This window comes from Ammospiza nelsoni, chromosome 29 (assembly GCF_027579445.1).
Source record: "Ammospiza nelsoni isolate bAmmNel1 chromosome 29, bAmmNel1.pri, whole genome shotgun sequence".
NCBI classification, from domain to species: Eukaryota; Metazoa; Chordata; class Aves; order Passeriformes; family Passerellidae; genus Ammospiza; species Ammospiza nelsoni.
The window spans coordinates 4,230,729-4,250,725 of NC_080661.1; the positions used below are offsets into that span (position 1 = coordinate 4,230,729).

Sequence of the window (19,997 nt, forward strand, 5' to 3'; positions counted from 1 at the left end):
AACCCACCTGAGAACGCCCCAGACGCGCTCAAGGTACCTCCGCCGCGTGCGCGGGCTCCCCCAGCCAATAGCAGCGCGCTCCGCCAAACCGACCAATCACCGCGCTGCACGGCCCCGAACTAACCAGTCACGGCGCAGCTCCCTGACACCACAACCGCGCGTCCCCTGCGTCTCCCTGCCGCAGCCGATTGGGGCTGTGTGGCCGCTCCTGACTCGCTGCCTGTGTCTGACGCTCTCGGTCTGAGATTGGGTCTGAGACCCCTCTCCCGGAGCCCCGCGAGCCTTGCCCCTCGCTCCCGGCGCTGCGCTCGCAAAAGCCGCACCAGAACCCGTGTCTCCCATCGCCTCCTCACGCGCGCTCCCCCTGCCGCCGCGCCGCTGTGCTCGCCTCGAGAAAGCGCTTCCCCCGACCCCTTCTCTCCCCCTCGGACCCCTACTTCGCCGCTTTTCCCGTCCCTTCTCCCTCTGGCTCATGAGGAGAAAACCTCGACTCTTCTGGGAGTAGGATGGTATCTTCTGAGCCTGAGTCGGAGCCTTAAACCCCTTTACTCTCTGGGGTTTCAGGGCGTTTTAGGGATCTCTTGGGCTTTCTGGGTGGTGGGGCTGGAGGCAATGACATTGCTCCCTGCTCCCTTTCCTCAAGAGCCTTTTCCCCCTGGCTAGCTGGGGCCAGAGCCAATCTCCACTTCGAGCCTTTCTCTCCTCCCCCTGCCTCTGAGGGACTCACAACAAGTTGTTGCCTGGCCAACCTTTTTGACTACACTGAGATACCTTCTAACATAATTCTTGCCGGAGACAGCAATTTCAAGGCTGTCTCATCCTTTTTCGTGGCTAAGAGATAAAGATGTCTAATAATTTCTTGCCAAAACCCCACTTCAAACAACAGACGCGTCTCCGAAAACGGGTTATTAAGTCTCACCCACAACAGAAGGTCTTTAAGCTCCTTCTTTGGGATCCCTACTGTATGGGTGTCTGCCACGCCTTGTAAGGCGGACAAAATTCCCAGCTGTTCTTGGGAGAGTGTACCCCCAATGTTCTTAAATTTGACCTTCTCACTGAATCTCCGTCGTCAGAGCAGTCTGAAGGCTCCCGATCTCCGTCCAGCAGGTCACAGGAGATGGATCCAGAGGCGCCTTTCTGGTTCCGGTCCGGGCTGTTCCGCTGCGAACCTTCTTCGGCAGAAGCTGAGTGTGATGGTCTTCTCAGTGGCTGCTGCTTTTTTTCTTTCAGACTCTCCTGGCCGCTTTCTGGCTTCTCTCCCAAGGAGTTATCAGTGCTCTCCTGGGAATTCGTCCAAGTCGGGAGCTGCCCTCTCGGATGTTCAGGGCTGTAACCCCCCCTTTGGTGGGGGTCGCCTGGACAGAGACGCCAAGTCTCCGATCTCGGCCTGTTGTCCCGGCCCGGTTAGGCGTAGAATGGCCTTGGGACAGCCCGCGCGCCAAAGGACGAGTGCACTCTTCAGATTTTTCGGTCTTCAATATTGTTTATTAATTCTTATCTATAAAGTCATCTCCCAGCCTGACAGAGGTCTGCCCAGCAAGACAGCCATGGGCACAGTGACCTCCCACTGGACAGTCGTCTATTTTTATACTAAAAACTACGTATAAGATATTTATCTTTACCTTCCAATACCTTTTACCCTTATTAACAAGTGCACATTTAATGTGAACCAATCCCAAAGTGCCAGCATCACCACCAAAGATGGATGACAAGAAGAAGAGAGAAGGACAAGACACGCCCAAATTCCTCCATCTTGTCTCCTAAAAACCCCCCTGTACCAGAATCCCAAAACCTGTATTTTCACCTTGTGAATAATCAATTCCTTCACCACCCTTCATCCTCTTGTCCTCATACAGGTGGCACATCCCGTGCAGGGTCAAAATCCAACCAAGCACTTCTGGCAACATTCCAGGATTTCTGAGCCCCCCAAGGGTTACCTCGGCAACTCTGGACATCAGGAGTGATGTGCTGAGTTCCACAAAACACACCCTGAAGGAGCAACTGTGAGGGAACCTGTCTGGAAATGCAGCAATTGATCATTTTCTCCCTGTACCCAAGGGTCTGAGAAAACCACAAAACTACTGCAAATTCCACAACAATCTGCTCAACAACCTGACCTGGACCCTCCTTGAACAAAACCTGCAGCCCTTAGGAACCTCATGGAAAGAATGTTTAGGTTTTGGATGTGCACACCAGAAGAGAGGGAAAAGTGTGGAAATATTGAGCAGGGGCTGCACACGAGGGGCTGGGGAACAGGGGTGTCACAGCAGGAGCAGGGAGTGGCCAGGCAGGGGAATTCAGGGCAGGCTGGAGTGGATTTACCAGGGAATCAGAGCCTGAGGCACACACGGGCATTTCCACAGATTCCTGTGCACTGTCCCAAGGATGGGCAGAGCTTCTCCCCTTCCTCCATGGGAAGTCTATCAATTTTCAGTGTGAGAATGAGCAAAATGGGGAGAGTTCCTAAATGTGGCCCAAGAAAAAGCTTCCTTAGGGGCTGTTTTGCTGCCCAACAGTCAGGGAACAATCCCATGGAGCTGTTGGACACTCAGGGAGATTCCACACTCTCTATTATCCACAAGCAAACTCTGCTGTGGGATGCACCAATGGGCTCCTAAAGGGAACAAAAAAGCCTAGTTTCTTCAGGATTTGTTTGTTTTTATTTTGAGTGGCTTAGTGGGACAACAACTGCTAAAAGGATTCTATAAACTGGACCAATGACCTCTTCTTTCTGCTGCAGGAAAGAGAAAATCAAAGTGTTTGAGGTCCCAGCCAGAGGGACCCATTCCCCCCCCCCTCCCAGCCCCCCAACCACTGCCTGCATCCCCCACCCCCTCATTTTCCTCTTTCTGGGATCCACCCTGCTGTTACCTACTCAGGTGCTCCCTGGGATGGCTGAGCCAGGAAATTGGAGGGGATGGGCAAAAGCCCAGGGGTGTCTGGGACAGAGACACAGAGCCTCCCAGGACAACCCTGGGGTGCCTCCCTGGCCATAAGCACTGGGGGGCTGTGTGGGGCTCTGATTCATCCCAAAATCTGAGGCACCCCATGGAGGAGTTGTGCCCCCTGTGCCCATCCAGCCATTCCCCATCCCTGACACCTCCCTTCCCCTGGCAACCCAACCATGGGACCCCCCTTGCCTTGGTTTCTCCTCCCTGGGGACCCCCATCCCAGCACCACCATTGCCCAGCACCACCATTGCCTTGATCCCATCCCATGGGCTTCTTCTTCCCACAGAAGCCCTATTCCTGAGGGTCCCCTTTTTCCCCCTGCACCCCCAATCCTGGCACCCACATGCCATGACCCCAAATCTCTGGGGACCATGTTCCCACAGCACCCCCATCCTTGAATCCCTCAAGGCATGGAGACCCCAATTCCCCTGGACCCACATTCTCCTGGGCACCCATCCTTGGTTCCCCACATCCCCTGAGCCCCCCACTCCTGGCAACACCATCCCTCACCATGTCCCCAGACTATCCCACCGTGTCCCCAGCCTGTGCCCAGCTTGGGGCCCCGTGCCCCCGCCAAGGGCCACCTACACAAGAGGGCGAGATGTGACCTCGCTTCCTTCCCCTTTGACCAAAGAGCCGCCAGCCAGGGGAGCTGTGGCCACAGCAGCGAGTGACAGCCAGTGCACATGGCTGGGGACACCGGGATGGCCAGGAAGGTGGCGCTGCTCCTGTGGGGTGAGTGCCCTGGGCACGGGCCTGACACCCCAGGGATGGGGAGGGGAGGGGTCAGAGGGGGGCTGCGCGGTCCCCTGAGGTCCCCAATGGCAGCAGTGCCAGTCCATGTTACCCACAGTGGACCTTGGTGGGACTGGGCATATAGGGTAGCTTTGGGGACAGGCAGAGGGGGTCAGGAATTCAGGGATGGGGATGTGGGGCCAGGAATGTGGGGACTGGCACCTTTGGGCTCAGGAAGCTCTGGGTATGGGGACAAGGAAACTGGGATGCATGGACAAAACAGGGAAAAGACCGGTGAGGATGCAGCCATGGGGATGAGTGCACGGGTGGCAGTGACATAGACGTGTCCCCCTGCCTCTCCAAATCCTTTGGCACCAGTCCCATGCACTTTATCAAAAGAACTGCTGACCCCATGGGGACAGTTAGGGACAGTCCCCACACCCAGTGCCCCTGTGCTGCTGTCCCCACGGTGCAACTGCCACCCAGCCCTGTCCCTTCTCCCTTCCAGCCCAGACCCTCGGCCTCGCTGGTGAGTCCTTGGGGGATGCCATTGCCCCACCCCACTGTCCCCAGCCCCACGCTGGCCCTGGCAGGCTGGTGTGCCCTGTCACCTGCAGGTGCCCAGACCACCCAGCTCCTGGTGGAGCCCCCCTGGAGGCCGGCGGTGCTGTGGGACCGGGTGACACTGATCTGCCAGGGTTCAGGGAACACCGGTGCCACCAACCTGGTACAAGGAGGAGCGGCGCTTGTGGCAGGAGGGACGAGACCACTTCACTGTCACCAAAAGTGGCACCTACACATGTGAGAGACCCGGCACCGGGCTCAGCCTCCCCCGTGACAGTCTCAGACGGTGAGGGGGGTTTGGGTTCCCCCAGCCTGGCACCCACAGTGACCCCAAGGGCTCTGGGTGGGCTCTGCTCCATGGGTTACCTCCTGTGTGACTAGAGCCTGTGCCCTGCTCTGAGGACATCCAAGAGCTTCCCAGAGTGAAGAGACTTGTCTCTCACAATGGCTGGCTCCTGGTGTCACCTGGTGCCATCATGACCCTCCTGATGCCCCTGGTGTGACAGGTCCCCTCTGTCCCCCAGACTGGCTGGTGCTGCAGGTGCCAGCATGGGCGCTGCTGGATGGGAACACACTGACACTGCGCTGCCGGAGCTGGCAGAACAAACACCTCACGCACGTGCACTTCTACCATGGAGAGAAGCATCTGAAGGGGCCCCATGACAGACCGAGCTGTCCCTGTCCCCCCTGCAGCTGCACCACAGTGCCCACTGCACCTGCAAAGGCTATGGAGTGTCACACTGGAGTGAGTCGAAGCCTGTGACAGTGACAGTGCACAATGAGTACAGGGATGGGGACAGGGAAGCCCAACATCCTCCGAGGCCTTCCCCTCTCTGCCAGAAACCTTCATCCCTCCCTTTACTCCTCCCTGGCTCACCCAAAATTTCCCAAGTCCCTCTTGGTTTCCCCCAGGACTGCCCAGTTCCCCCCGAAGATCCCTCATCCCTCCCTTTGTCCTCCCCATCCCTCCATGGATTCCCCACCTTTTCCAAGGTCCCTGCTCCACCCTCTCGCCTCCCTTCCTTCCCTAGGTCCTCCTCCCCATCTCTAAACCCCAAATCATTCCCTGAGTCTCCTCAGTCTCTCGCCTGGTTTCCCATCCCTGCCTGGGTCTTTCCCTATTTCCACGGTGTCTCGCCATTGTCCCCAGGTCCCAACATGCCTCCCATGGTCCCCTTCTGCTCACTGGCATCCTCTCTGCTCCCCTCTAATCCCCCTCTTTCCCCTCCCGTGTCCCCCACCCCTCCTGAGTCCCCAATCCCTCCTGTGTCCCCCTGCAGGGGTCCCGCCCTCAGGGGTGTCCTTTTCAGCACAGCCCCCCGGGGAACAGGTGGCACTTGGGGACTGCCTGGTGCTGAGCTGTGCAGTGGCCATGGGGACAGGTCCCCTGTCCTTCTCCTGGCACCGGGAGGGCTCGGGGACACCACTGGGCACCAGCCCCAGCCTGGAGCTGCACCACGTTGGGGACAATGACAGCGGCCAGTACCGGTGCCAGGTCAGCGACGGGGACAGTGTGGCCAAGAGTGATCCCCTGAATGTCACCGTACTGGGTGAGCAGGACCCTCGGGCTGGGGGTGACCCCACCCATGGCACCCCCATCCCACCTCGCCATGTGCCAGCCCTGTCTGTGTCCCCGCAGTGCCCGTGGCCAATTCCACCATCACCCCCGGTGCCCTGTCACACCAGGTACATGCAGGTGACAATGTAACCCTGTGCTGCTCACTGCAGGTGGGCTCAGCCCCTGTCACCTTCACCTGGCTGCACAACGGGCAGGAGGTGGCCTGGGGTCCCCTCCTGGAGCTCAGGGACATCAACGTGGGACATTCGGGCACCTACCAGTGTGTGGCCACCAACCAGCTGGGACAGGACGGGCACCATGTGTTCCGGGCACTCAGCCCTGAGCTGGCACTGGAGGTGACACCTGGCTCACCCAGGGTCACAGGTGGGGTCACATGGGGTCACCGGGGTGTTCAGGACTCCTGCAGTTCAGGATGACCCCAATGTGTCCCCTCTGTCCCCAGCAGTGGCTGTGAATGTTGGCAGGACCCTCCTGTTCCTGCTCCTGCTCCTGGCTGTCATCAGGGGCTGTCACTGGTGGCACCGCCAGGGTGGGTGACATTGGGGGGGCATGGGGGTCCTGGAGTGAGGGGGAGACCCCAGAGTGGGGGCAGAGTTCAGCAGCACCCAGGGTCCCTGAGCTGAGCTGGGGGACACTGAGCCTGCAGTGACCTCATCTGGGGGTCCTGGGGGATTTGGGGGGAATTTGGAGGGTCTTGGTTGGGCTCCAGGGCCATCCCTGGGTGGACTTTGAAGAACATTGGTGTGGCACTGGGAGGTCCTGCAGAGTTTGGAGGAGCTCCTGGAGGGCTGTGAAGGGATGTTGGATGATCTTTTTGGGTCCTGGGGGAGTTAGGGGGTGCCTCTCCTTCCAGGTTTGCTGTTCTGCGAACTCAGAGGGTTTGGGACACCAGGAGGAATATGGGGCCCTGTGGTGTTGCAGAAGTTCTGGGGGCTTCAGGGGTTCTTAGAGTGTCCTGGGGGAATCAGGGGTCCATTGGGGATCGGGGCTGCAGTGGAGATTTGTGAGTCCCATGTGTGGTTGGAGTTGCCGAGGTCCAGGAAGGTTCAGGGGTCCCGGTGTCCCCTTGGTCACCCCCTCCCCTTTTCCTTGCAGCCACCAAAAAACCCCAGGACAGGTGAGTGGGGGGCTCATGCTTGGACTCCCCTTTCCCTTTCCCCAGACTACTGAGCCCCCCCCCCTTATCCCCCAGGCCTCCCCCGGAGGAGGAGGCCATGCTGGACCCCCACATCATGAGCACCTGTATTACAGCGGCCTGAGTGGGTCGCTGCTGGTGAGAGAGAGACGGTGAATCTTGTTTCTTGATCAGAAGGCTGAATTTATTAAGATATTATATAATACATTATAGTTATACTAAAAAGAATATAGAGAGAGGTTTGCAGAGCTGCTAGCTAAGCTAAGAAGAGATAGAAAAGAATCCACAACAAAGTTGTGTCCAGGGACTCAGTCCCCTGGCTTGAACTGGTGATTGGCCCTTAATTATAAACATAGAAAATGAGCCAATCAAGGTGAATCCTATTGCATTCCACAGCAGCTGATAATAATTGTTTACCTTCTCTTCGGGGGCCTCTGGCTCCCGAAGACACAGAAATATGAAAGAAAAGGATTTCTGTGGAGAAATGTCTGCGACATCTCACCTTTCTAAATTGTATAAAAATAAAAGAAAAATGCTGATGTGGAATGAACAGGAAATTCCTTCACCTATAAAATATAGAATACTAATAATTCACTAAAACAATCCTACAGTATAAGAAAATTGCAAGAAACAATGCAAAGAGAATTCAAGTCCATGCAGCTGAGTTTCAGGAACAGTCCATCAGCTGAAGTTGTTTCTTTTGGACATCTGAGAGTCCTTTTTGGTCCTGAAACAGCATAACACAATTTTAAACAATTTGAAACAATTTGAACAATTTTTAGAATGTTCTTTTCTGGCCCTTCAGTGCTTCAGCACTTCAGAGCTGCTGCCCGCCTATTTTCAATCTTTTTTATTTAATTTTTTTTTTTTTTTTTTTTTTTTTTTTTTTTTTTTTTTTTTTTGATCGAAAAGCAAAAGAGCAGCAACCGGGCAGAGCAATGCCAGAGAAGGAAAGGCCCTGGGGGCCCTGGCCCATACTGGACCAGGAACCCCAAAACTGGCTCACACAGGGGGACCCGGACCGGTAGGACAAACCAGAACCCCTAGAAGCATCAAGAGGCCTCGCAGCGGGCCCGGCCCAGGAATTTCCTGAGCCCAGCATCCCAGGCCAAACCCATGAGGAAGGCTCTGCATTCCTGCTGCAGGCCTGAACCTTTCTGCCAGCACAATGGCAGCACGGGTAGTGAGACGCTTCCTTTCCCCTAAACCACTGAGGCATGCCAGCAGCAGGGAAATAGAAGCTGCCCCGAGAATCTTCATCTCGGGTCTGGGAATGTTTGTTTCCCACAGCATCACGGCACCACCCCCACTGGGCTGGGGACCAAAGGCAAAACTTTCGGGAGCCCCCTCCCCCTCGCCGCTAGGGCACAAGAGAGGCGGCGGCCTCCATGGGACAATCCCCGAAAAACCACCCCCCAAACCGCCGAGCTTGAAAGCCGGCAGCCGGACTGCCACAACAGTGAGCTGGCGGGCAGCCCCAGCTCCACGGAAGGAGAGACCCCCCGCCGGAGCGACTGCTGGGACGTCCGGTGGAAGCATCGGGGAGGGAGCCGGAACCGGGGGGGGAACCGCGCTGAGCGTGGGATCCGCCGCGGGCTGCTCCGAGGGTCCCGCGGGCTCAACTCCGTTTTCTGCTGCTGACTCTGGGGTCTGCTGTGGAGGCGGCGGGGACACGCGGGAACACGCTGGTGCTGCGTCCTTGGGCTCTGAAAACGGCGGCGGGCACGGCACGGGCACCAGCGGAGCTGGGAGGAGCGGCGAAGCGTCGCCGTTGCTTAGCAACAGGTCAATCGGCGGAAGTGCTGTCTCTTCGGCCCTCTCCGACACAGGCTCTGGCGGGGGCAGGGAGGCCGGTGCAACCGCGGGCGGGATCTCCTGGAGAGGCGGAGACAGGATCTCCTGGAGTGACAGCTCTAGCAAGGGCGTGGAGGAAGCCTCGGAGACCGGTGCCGCCCCCATATCTGAAGGCGGAGTCTGAGAGGCCGGCGCTGGCTTGAGCGGCCGCTCCCATCCCCCCGGAGAGAGAGAAGGGGGGGAAGGAGGAGGCTCCATCTGAGCATGCTCCGGAGCAAGAGTAAAAAAAACTTCTTCACGCCGCGAAGTTTCGGCCCCCCCCGCCGTGAAGCAGGGGGGGCTGGGAAGAAAAATGTCCTCCCCCACCGCGTCTTCTGCCAAAGGTGGTGGAAACGGAGCTTGGCCATAACAATTAGAGATCCACTGAAAACAAGCTGCTCTGCGTTTCAGGACAGGGAAAAGCTTTATAAATGCTGGGTAGATAGAAGGCAACACGCGTCCCTTACTGAAGACGCGCTGGATAATCGAGTCCATGCACTCCCAGACAAAAGCATCTAAAGCATATAAGACATCAGCAAAGAACCCAAAAAGCTTTGCCCATCGAAAGAATTCATAGATATCTGTTTTTGACAAAAAGAAACCGTCTTCCCTGCACCAATGTTTCCAGAGGGCTATTATTTTTCTCCTCTGAAGGGGAGAATTGAATCTCTTCTGGCAAGGCATGGGTCTGCCATACAAACAGCCACAAGCTACGAAGGGCTGGTTCATCAGGGATAGAAAAGTGAACAGTACCTTTTGAAAGAGTCCAGCTTGCTCTGGCCAGCTCCACAGGTCTGCTGCTCTTTTCCATCATCTTTCCTGATGGTTTTCCAGAAGAAAGATTCTCTTTGTGGTCAGCCTTGGCTGTGAACTCTGTCCAAATCAGGATCTTCGGTTCTTCAGCTCCTGGCTTGAATCCACTTTCTGAGGTCACTTCAAAGCAACCCTCAAATGCTACACATACAGGATTTTTACCCAGTGCAGCAATTTTGCTCCTCTGGTCTTATCAGATTAATTTTTGCTCTGACACGAGGGGTCACCAGATATTACAGCGGCCTGAGTGGGTCGCTGCTGGTGAGAGAGAGACGGTGAATCTTGTTTCTTGATCAGAAGGCTGAATTTATTAAGATATTATATAATACATTATAGTTATACTAAAAAGAATATAGAGAGAGGTTTGCAGAGCTGCTAGCTAAGCTAAGAAGAGATAGAAAAGAATCCACAACAAAGTTGTGTCCAGGGACTCAGTCCCCTGGCTTGCACTGATGATTGGCCCTTAATTATAAACATAGAAAATGAGCCAATCAAGGTGAATCCTATGGCATTCCACAGCAGCTGATAATAATTGTTTACCTTCTCTTCGGGGGCCTCTGGCTCCCGAAGACACAGAAATATGAAAGAAAAGGATTTCTGTGGAGAAATGTCTGCGACACACCTGTTGGGCAGTGGGAGAATTTGGGGGGGAACAAGGACACGTCACTCACGAGTGTCACCCTCGCCCAGTGCCACCGGTGCCACTCTCAGGGTCCCCACAAGTCTCCCCCAGCCCTGCACCACCTCGGGATCCAAAGATGACCAATGCAGAGCTGTCGGGACCCCAGGAGGGACAGTGGGACTCCCGTGACAATGAGAACATGCTGTGACACTGGGGGGTCTGGGGGTCCCTTCCCCAGTGTACCCCCCGTGTGCCCCCCACCCCCCCTCGGATCCCGTGTTCCCGTGCCCGGAGGGTGGCAACGAGTGGGGGATCCCATGGGGGCCTGCCCAGAGCTCCCCGTTCCAGTGCTCCCAGTATACCCAGGAGCTCCCCTTTACCCTCCCCCCCACCCCAGTGCCAGAGAGCACTGGGGCCGTGTCCCTCTTATTGAACCCAAAACGCAGGTTTTGTTGAAACCGGGTTTTTTTTTTAGTTCAGTTCTTCCTGGTCAGCTCGGGAACGAACAAGGAGGGTCCTGGTAAGGTTTTTGAGCAGATTGTTGTGGGATTCGCAGGATTTTTGGGGCTCCCTCAGTCCCATGGGAGTCACTTCACAGCACCGCTGCAAACAGCGCCCCCTGTCGGTACCCAGGGAAACCGCACCCCCTGTTTCCATGGCAATACACACCCCTTTTTCATAGCAACAGTATCCCATCTCCATGGCAACCGTCCCCCGTTCTCGTGTCAGCGGCCCCCTGTCACCATGCCCTCAGCCCCCTAATCCCATGGCAACAACACCCTTCTGTTGCCACGGCAACCATCCCCTCCCATTCCCATGCCTACACCCCCCATTCCCACGGTAACAGACCTCCAGGCCCATGGCACCTGTAGCCCCCATTCCCATGCCCACCTCTAACCGTTCCCATGATAACAGCCCCTCGGTTTCCATGGCAATACCCACACCTTCCCATGACAACAGCCCCGTTCCCATGGTAACACCCCCGTTCCCACGCCCAAAGCGCATGCGCCGCACTCTCCCCGCCTCTGCGTCTCTCTGACTACATTTCCCATCACCCCCCACGGCCCGCGGCGCGCTAATGGCGCTCGACAACTCCGCGGACTCTATTTCCCAGCACTCCCCGCAGTACGGATGGAAGGGGTGGGTTCCTACGGCAGCGTCGCAGGCCCGTTCTCGTGACGCGCACCGTGCGCGGATGCCAAGATGGCGGACAAGGAGGGCGAAGCGCGGCCGGGGGTGCGGAACAGGGCTGGGGAAGGACCCCCGGGTGGGCCCTGCATCATCCGCATTGTCAAGTCCAAGTTGGGTTACGGCTTTAACGTCCGCGGGTAAGTGAGCGAAGGAGGGCAGCTGCGCAGTGTCATGAGTAAAAAAAGGCTACCCATTTTTTTTGTAAAACGGTTGCAAAGTGAACAGGTTGGACCGGTTGCTGCCAAGGTGGAGTTCTACCTCTTTTGTTATTGTAATCATCTGTCGTTTTCGTTAACTACTCCTTTTGTATCTGTAAGGCCCTGCCTGTGGCTAAGTCGATAGCCCTTCTCCCCAGACAGTGAGAGGAAGGGACATGGTAGGGCGCATCAGAGGGCACGCAAAATAACTTCAGAACCAGCATGCCATGGGAAGCCACTCCACCAAACTTAACAACAAGACCCCCAAAACAACGAGCCAACACAGAATTAAGAGATCAGAGTGATGTCTGGACGTGAGGAGCAAAGTACCGAGCCTGCAGAGATGCTGAGAATTTTTGTTGCCCCTCGCTCTGAGCAAAGACCTCAGGTGGAGCCAAGATCCCGAAACAGCAAAACCTGGAAGCTGAGAAAAGCACCCCACTGCTCTCGTGGGGTTAGGACCCCCAGCTCTGCTGCCTAGGGGACAAAGTTGCACATTTCTCCTCCTCTGACTCCCCCTGGGAGCGATGACGGAGGAGGTCCCGAGGACCCATCGAGCCTCCCAACCTTGAGCTGATCACTTTTCACAAAGGCATTAAAAGGAGAAAAAGTCTCCTGCCCTGTTTATTTCACGCAGCATCAATGGCGAGCTGTACGTGCCGCTGCAGCGCGTCGGCGCTGTGCTGGGCAGAGGGGGCCGCCGACCGCGCCGGGGTGCGCAAGGGGGACCCGGCATCCTGGAGGTGTGAGCATGGGGGGGCCGCCCAGCCACAGCCCCCCGGCAGCCGGGCCCGGGAACGCGCCCCACACACACGGGCAGTCCCGGGGGAGCGGGAATGGGGGTCCTGAGGGGGCTCTGAGGGGCCCGGGCTGAGGGGACACTGAGCCCTTGGTGCGGTGTTGGGGTGCTGAGGGGCTCTGCGGGGCCTTGGGGGAGGGGGTCATGAGGGGGATTGGGACCCCTGGCCATTGGGGGGTTTTGGGGGGTCGTGAGTGGGCTGAGGATCATGTAATGAGGAGAGACTGGGACCCCCAGCCCTTGCTGGGTGTTGGGGAGGATGGAACAGGAAAGCCTTATAAATATGATTGCCTGGCAAAAGATTTTGAGAATATGAAACTATAAGCGAGATTGAAATGAAAGCAAGTTTTGAAATCCCTTAGTTAGTGTACAACTGGAAAACAATGATGTGGCCAGCCAAAGGTAATCCCCTCTTGATGAAACAATACCCTCTGCAAGCAGGCAGGTCCAAGGGTCAGAGCAGACCCTGCAGCTTGGCAGATAGGGCCCAAAGAGTAAGATTTAGAGTTTAAAATGTAACACAGTATGGTAATGTAGTGATTCTTGTAGGTTGTATGGAAATGTTATAGGATATGCATGCTGTAGTAGATTGGTTGATGAGAATCTGAATATTCAACACTGAAGATGATTTATTGTATTGTAACGGGAACTTCGTGCTTCCTCTCTTTTCTTGCTCACTTCTTCGTCTTCTCCTCTGTACTTCTTCACCCCCTCCTTTCTACATGCTCTCCGCTCTTAAAGCTTTGTCTTTAACTCTCTTACACTTTAAGCCTCTCTTCTCTTGGGCCTGCTCCGAGCTGTGGCCGGCAGCTGCAAGCAGGGCCCTGCACCCACGCCCTTTGCAATAAACCACAAGTTCCACGACCTGACTGCAGAGATCTCTTGTCTCCATCTGTCCTGACCGTGCGTGACCCCCGTCACTCCTACAGACGCTCTTACAGCTGGAGATTTGGGGGGAATCCTGAGGAGCCTGAGGGCCCTTTGGTGAGGTTTGGGGGTATTGGGGGCTCTGAGGGTCCCCTGGGAGGTCGTGAGGGGGATGACGATCCCTTGGTGAGGGCGTGAGAAGGGGTTGAGACCCCCAGCCCTTAGTGGGAATTTGGGGGGGCTCCTGAGGAGGCGCCAAGGGGGCAGAGGATCCCTTGGTGAGGTTTAGGGTCTCCGAAAGGGGGGTCTTGAGGAGGCTGAGGGTGCCTTGCTGAGGCCATCATGAGCCCTTGAGGGGAATTTGGGGGGTTCTGAGGTGGGGCTGAGCCCAGACTGAGCCCCATAACTCTCGCTGGGGGTTTTGGGGGGGGTCTTACAGGAGCCTCTCAAGGGGGAACACTTGGATTCCAACATGGGGAGCCTCTTGTGAAAGTTGGGGAGAGTTTCTAGAGATAAATCCCTTGGATTTCAACGTAGAGACTCCTAGGAAGGGCAGGTGGCATTTTTAGGGATAAACCCCTCGGATTTCAGTGTGAGGACCATCCTGGGGAGGGCAAAGGAGCATTTTTAGGGATAAACCCCTTGGATTCCAACCTGCTGACACTTCCCTCCCATTCCTGGTTCTTGTGTTCTCCAGCTGCTGCTTTTTCACACCCAAAATTGTAACTTTGCCCCAGAAAACATTTTCCCATGGGAATATATTCCTGCTGTGTGGAAACTCATCTTCCTTTCCCCAAAAAAAGTCCCTAAACTTTGTTGCTGAAATCCCGCAAACCCCAGCGTGGGTTTGGTTTTCAGGGATCCCTCCAGATCCTCCCACTGTCGCACTTCACTCTGGGTCAGTTAAGTCCAATTACTGATTAATTCCAGGGATTTCTGAGCTGCAGGAATGTTTTGCTGGCAGTTCTGGAAGTCCAAGGGGTGTGAGGAGCTGTCAGGACCTGCCCATGGCCGGTGAATCCCGCAGAAATCCCAGCTGGGATGTGGCTCTGTCCAGCTGACCTAAATTCCCGATTCTTTGATTTTTCAGTGCAGGAGAAGCGCGGGGAGCAGGAGAAATTCTGGATGTGCCAATTGGGGGAGCAGCGTTCCCAGGCTGAGGGGGGGAGGGTTTTGTGGGCACTGGGATGAAATTTTCCCTCCTTTTTGAGTGTTTAGGGGAACATTAAGAAAGCTGGGTTTGGCATGAGAGAGAGGTTTGGAGCTTGGTGCTGGAATTTTGGGGTTCAGTGGCCGGTCCCAGGTGAGGACTGGAGGATGATGTGTGAAAAAATTAAGCCCTGGGATTAATGAGTGTTAATGAAGGGGGTTTGCTTGTGGTCTCTCAATCCTGGTATCCCTATGAGAGGTGGAAGGATTTGGAATTTCCTCTTGGTTTATCCGTTTATTTCCTGGGAGTGGTGGCTTTAATTAGTCCCTCTGTCCCGTAGGGCTGCCAGGTTGGCTCTTGCCCTATTCCAGTATTTATGTATCCCAATATTCAATATTCCAATATTTATGTATCCTAATATTCAATATTCCACCAGTATTCCCGTATCCCAATATTTCCATAATCCAGTGTTCATGCATTCCGGTATTTCAATTTCCCAACAGCTCTGTTTTCCAATATTTCAATATTCTAGTATTCCAATTTTCCAATAGCCTTGCATCCCAGTATTTCAATATTCCTATTTTTAAGTATTCCTGTGTACCAATATTTCAAGATTCCTATATTTCAATATTTCAGTATTCCTGTGTTCCAATATATCATTATTCCAATATTCCTATATTTCAGGTTTTTTAATAATCCTGCCTTCCAATATTTCAATATTCCCGTATTTTGATATTCCAGTATTTTACTATTTCAATATCCCAGTATTCCAACACTGCTGTATTCCTATTTGCCTATATTCCAATATACCAATATTCCCATAACTCAATGTCCCCATATTCCAATATCCCTATTTTTCATTATTCCAAGATTACCCAGTTCCCACAGCCCAGCATTCCCATCTTTTTCTGCAGAAACCACCCCAAAATTCCTGAGTCCCATCCCTGTTCTGGCAGCATGAAAGCCCCCTCATTTTCCTCAGCTCTGTGAAAATCCCAACTCCTGGAATTCCTGGAGGAGGAAAAATAACCCAGGAGTCCCAAAATAGCTCTGATTTCCCTTCCTTTCACAGGAGCAGCGGGATCGGGGTGGGAAATCCACTCTCCCGGCCATCTCGGTTCCTCCAGAGGGAACTCCCCAGAATCCAGGCCCTGGAGCTCCGGGAGGAGCTGCCTGGGTGGATTTGGGATGTTCAGGGTGTTGATTCCGTGCAGGATTTCCTTCCCACCTTGTGGAATTCCCAGCAGACCGGCCCCGTGGAGGGGAATTTTTGGGGAGGAAGAGCCTGAAGCAAGGAGGTTGTTCTGCTCCTGAGGGATTCCTGCTGGGATTTATGGGGGATATTTGGGATGTGGACACTCACTTGTGGCTCTGGCACTCCACAGCTCATCCCTATCCTGGAAAACCCTGGAGATCACCCATCCAAGTGTGTTTTCCATAAAAAGTCCACTCTTCCCCGTCCTTATCCAACACCAACAAATGCTCCATGTCCTTTTTCCATCCTTCCCTCCCAGATCCAGCATCCAGCTCCTCCTTGTGCCATTCCAGGCTCTGGAATACTCTGGAATCTGCAGGGACAGACAATGGGAGCTAATTGAGCTCTTGACTAATGCCCGGAATGTCGATCATCACCAATCCACCAGGAAGAGAAGCTCTGGAGCTGTTTGAGGAAGGACAGAATGGAGGAAAAAGGGATTTATCCCTAACTCTGAGTGGGAAAATGGCCGGATTTAGGTAGGGTGGGCAGGACTGGGGCATCCTGGATCCCACCAGACTCATTCCTGCTGCAGGGAAACCTCTGGAACAGGTGCAGCACTGGGAAGGTGTCAGGTTTTGATGGAATAACCTCTGGAATTGGTGTCTTCCCAACATTCATGGGTGAGGCCAAAGGCTTTTCCCTTAGGAGGTTGGACTGTCCCTCTCTCCATGGGCTCAGTTTCCATTTTGTGGGATGGGAGAAGTCAGCTCTGCCTTGGAAAGGTCTGGAATGGTCTCTGCACTGCAGTGGGAGCTGCTGGCTCGGCACATTGTCGGTGTTCTGCTCACCAAAGGCACTGCTGGGAATTCACCCCAGGAACAGGCAGTGGGAATTTCCTTGTCCAGAAGCTCTGAGGGGTCTTTAACCTTGGAAAATTTAGGAAATGGATTGGAAGTGGAAGCTAAGATCCCTTTGATCGCCAGCTGATTCCTCTTCCCATTCTTTCTTTCTCTCTTTCCCCTTTCTCCCCCTTTTCCCTCCCCTCCCCTTCCCTCTGGAATTTCTCGGATCCTTCATGCACCCCATCCATTCTGAGGGGTCTCCATCTCCAGGATGCTCCTTGCCCACCTCCTCACAGTGAATTCCCCTGACAGACCCCAAGTCAGGGAATTTTCCCAAATCCTGGTGGAAAATGACTCAATCCCTGTCAGAACAGGAACCCTGGAATGTTTTCCGTGTCATGAGGCCCTTGCTTATCTGTGTTGGCGTGATGGGAATTCTGCTTCATCCTCACGCTTTGCCAGCAGCTCTGCTCTTCCCAGTGAAAGATTCCCAGATCCCAGGATCTCCCAGCCTTTGCCAGCAGCTCTGTTTTTCCCAATAGAAGAATTCCAGATCCCGACCCCGCTGGTGAATGAGATGTTTTCCACACTACCTCCATTATATCCGGGGAATATACAGGAATTCCCCCACAGAATTCTCACCTTTGCAGCAGCTCTAAAGCTGCCAGAATCAAAGCCAAGGGGTCGGGGGGGACCCTCAGGTGCTGGCTGCCACCTGGGGCTGGGCAGAGCAGGGCTGGGCAATGGCCATCCCTGTGCAGTGGGGCTGGGCCATGGCTGGGCCCCACCCTTGGATGGCCACCACAACATCAGCCACTCCACAATACACATCACTGTCCCAACAACATCACAATATTTAACCAACCAAATAATCAATAGTGTAATATCAATTCGTATAATGTCCAGAAAAAGTCAACTTCTATTAACTTGTTTCTCACAATACATACCACTAAAGAACTGTTATTCCTGTTCCCACATCTTTGCCTAAAAGCCCCATAATTTCAAAGTTACAGTAGTTCAGAGAGAAGGGGGTCATATTGCCCATTCCAAGGAAGGTTACCACCTTGTTCACCTTCCTTGACAAAGCTGAACAAAGAAACACAATATCTGCCAGGTTAACCAAAGAGCTGCATTTTTGTCCCAGGAGCAGGGAACCAGGTTCTGTGCCACCTTGGAACTGGGATCGGCACCAGTGAGCCACCTTAGTGGGAGCACTGGGAGGGGGACTGCAGAGCCACTAAGCACATGGGGATTAAGAGGAACAAATCTGGTTTGGATTTATGTCTCAACATGTGCTACACATGAGGTGAAAAATGACTCTGTGGGTTGTACATGTGCTTGGAACGCTCTCCCTGGTGAGGCTTCATGCAACAGAGAATCAGGGGAGTGAAAGCTTCAGTCCCACCACTGCCTGGTGGGACAGATGCCCGGGAAAAGTGTCTGGGAAAAAGCACCAGGGAAATCGGGCTATGAGAGGAGCCTTTGCAAATAAAAGCAGCAAACTGTGACACAACAGGAGTGTTTTGCTTTGGGTTTCCTGGAGGGATCAGGGGCTCGCTCAGATGGTTGGCTTGGCCCTCCTCCCCTATGGGATTTGCATTCTCTGAACCTGGGAGAAGCAATGAGAGAAGCGAAGAATGATCCAAACAATTCTCATCTCATTTACTGCTCCTGTGTTTTTCACAAGTGGATTGCATTGTGGACGATTCTTTACCTGAAGGGAATTGGTAATTGGATTCTGGTGTGAGTGTTTTGATTCACTGACCAGTTGAATCCAGGTGTGTGTGTGTTGGGATTGTCAGCTGAAAGTCATGAGATTGTGTGCAGTGGAGTGCAGTTGAGTGCTTGGCAGATTCAGTTTATATGTAATGTAATATAATACAGAATAATACAGTATAATAAAATAATTAATTAGCCTTCTGATAAGATGGAGTGAGATGAATCATTCCTCCTGGACATCAGGAAAAATATCACTGGTACTTGACCCCCCTCACCTTTTCCTCCCGGTGGTCCTTCTTCCCTGTCTGCACCTGTTCTTCCCTGCTTCACTGCTTCCCCAAGGCAGCTCATTCCTGCTCGTTCTGGACGTTCCTTCATTGCTTTCCCCAATGGAGAGGATGCTGCCTGCACCCACACGCCGCCTCTGCCGCGTTTCCCATGCTGCCCACAGCCCCGAGCCTGCTGCACCTGCCCACCGCAGCCCCAGCCCGCGGCAGCCAGCCCAGAGCCACCAGCGCCGCAGCACCAGCCCGCAGCCAGCCCGCAGCAGCCAGCCTGCAGCCATCGCTCACCCATGCCAGAGACACGCAGGTGCCGTCCTTGGAAATCACGCCCAGCCACTCACAAAAGCCATGTGGGCTCACCCTGGCTTGCAGCACACACACTCCATCTGCCCAGCTGATGCCCACAGAGCGCCCGGGCTCCTTGCAATAACGCTGTCCCTGTCTTCTGTTTCTCTCTCTATCCTTTTCCCTTTCTACTCCCTTCTGTCCCCCTTCGGTAAGAACACTTACCCTCCTTTATCAAGAAACAGTTCTCAGATATAATATTGCCATGTTTGTCCTTCATTTTCATCGGAAAAACCTTTCAGCAAGAATTTTCCCTGACTCCCCCTTTTACAGCGGGATGGGAGAGGGGTAGTGGGAGGGGGAATGTGGAAGCTCTGGGTGTACTGCAAGCACTGTGGGGAGAGAATGGGGCAGTCCCTGAGGGTACTTGGGCACTTGGATGGGGCTGGGGAGCCCCTGCAGGTACGAGCAAAGAGATGGGGGAGCCCTTGGGGGTACAGGGAGAGGAAATGGGGAGCACAGGGTGCCCTGTGTAGCCTCCCCCTGACTCATGACCACCTCCCTTGGAAGGATGGGCAACCACAGGAGCCATGGAGGGAGCACCCCCAGTGTCACCCAGTGCCTCCCGCTTCCCAGAGCATCACAACTTTTGGTGTAGATTGTCATAGGTGTCACTGGGTTCCCACGGTTCCCTTTGCAGCTCCATGTACATCGCCTGAGGATCCTCCACTGGGGGTGCCAGGGGGTCTCGGGGGGCCCTGTGGGAATAAGGGGGTGTGTGGAAGGGAATGGGAGGTGCTGGGGGTTTGGGTAAAAGGTGTATCATGTCTGGAGCCTGCACTCACCTTTCCTGGTGCTTCCTGGCATCTGCAAAGAAAACTGGACAGGTGACTTTGGAGACCCAGGGTCCCCCATCCACCCTTGGAAATGCTGAACCACCACCAGACACACAATTCTCCCCAGGCCCCCCCAGTATCCCTGACCCACCCCACTTGCACCAACACCCTGAGCCCCCAGATCCTCGAGCCTGGCAGGAGGGGGACCCCTGATAGAGCCCCCAACATCCCTGCAGGACCCTCCAACAGCTCCCCAGGGCTCTGAGCCATGGTCACTGGGGCTCAGCCCCTCCCAAGTCAGGGGCTGTCGGTTCTGCCCTGGGGCCCCCCTTCTCTGGGAGCCTTCCCACCTCTCTCCATGTCCCCTGTCCCCCAATTGTCACCCACCCACATGGTG

At 54.7% G+C, this 19,997-nt stretch overlaps 1 protein-coding gene across 1 annotated transcript; it reads left to right on the forward strand.

The window, feature by feature from the left end:
* The first annotated feature begins 3,655 nt into the window (after positions 1-3,655).
* LOC132085223 (Fc receptor-like protein 2) lies at positions 3,656-11,411 on the forward strand. Its single transcript, XM_059490589.1, is given in 15 exon segments — positions 3,656-3,686; positions 4,195-4,215; positions 4,304-4,407; positions 4,409-4,526; positions 4,775-4,912; positions 4,915-5,028; positions 5,531-5,800; positions 5,890-6,192; positions 6,272-6,358; positions 6,925-6,946; positions 7,022-7,071; positions 8,626-8,749; positions 10,708-10,738; positions 10,740-10,857; positions 11,359-11,411. Coding segments are annotated over 15 exon segments (1,584 nt in total).
* Positions 11,412-19,997: the final 8,586 nt, after the last annotated feature.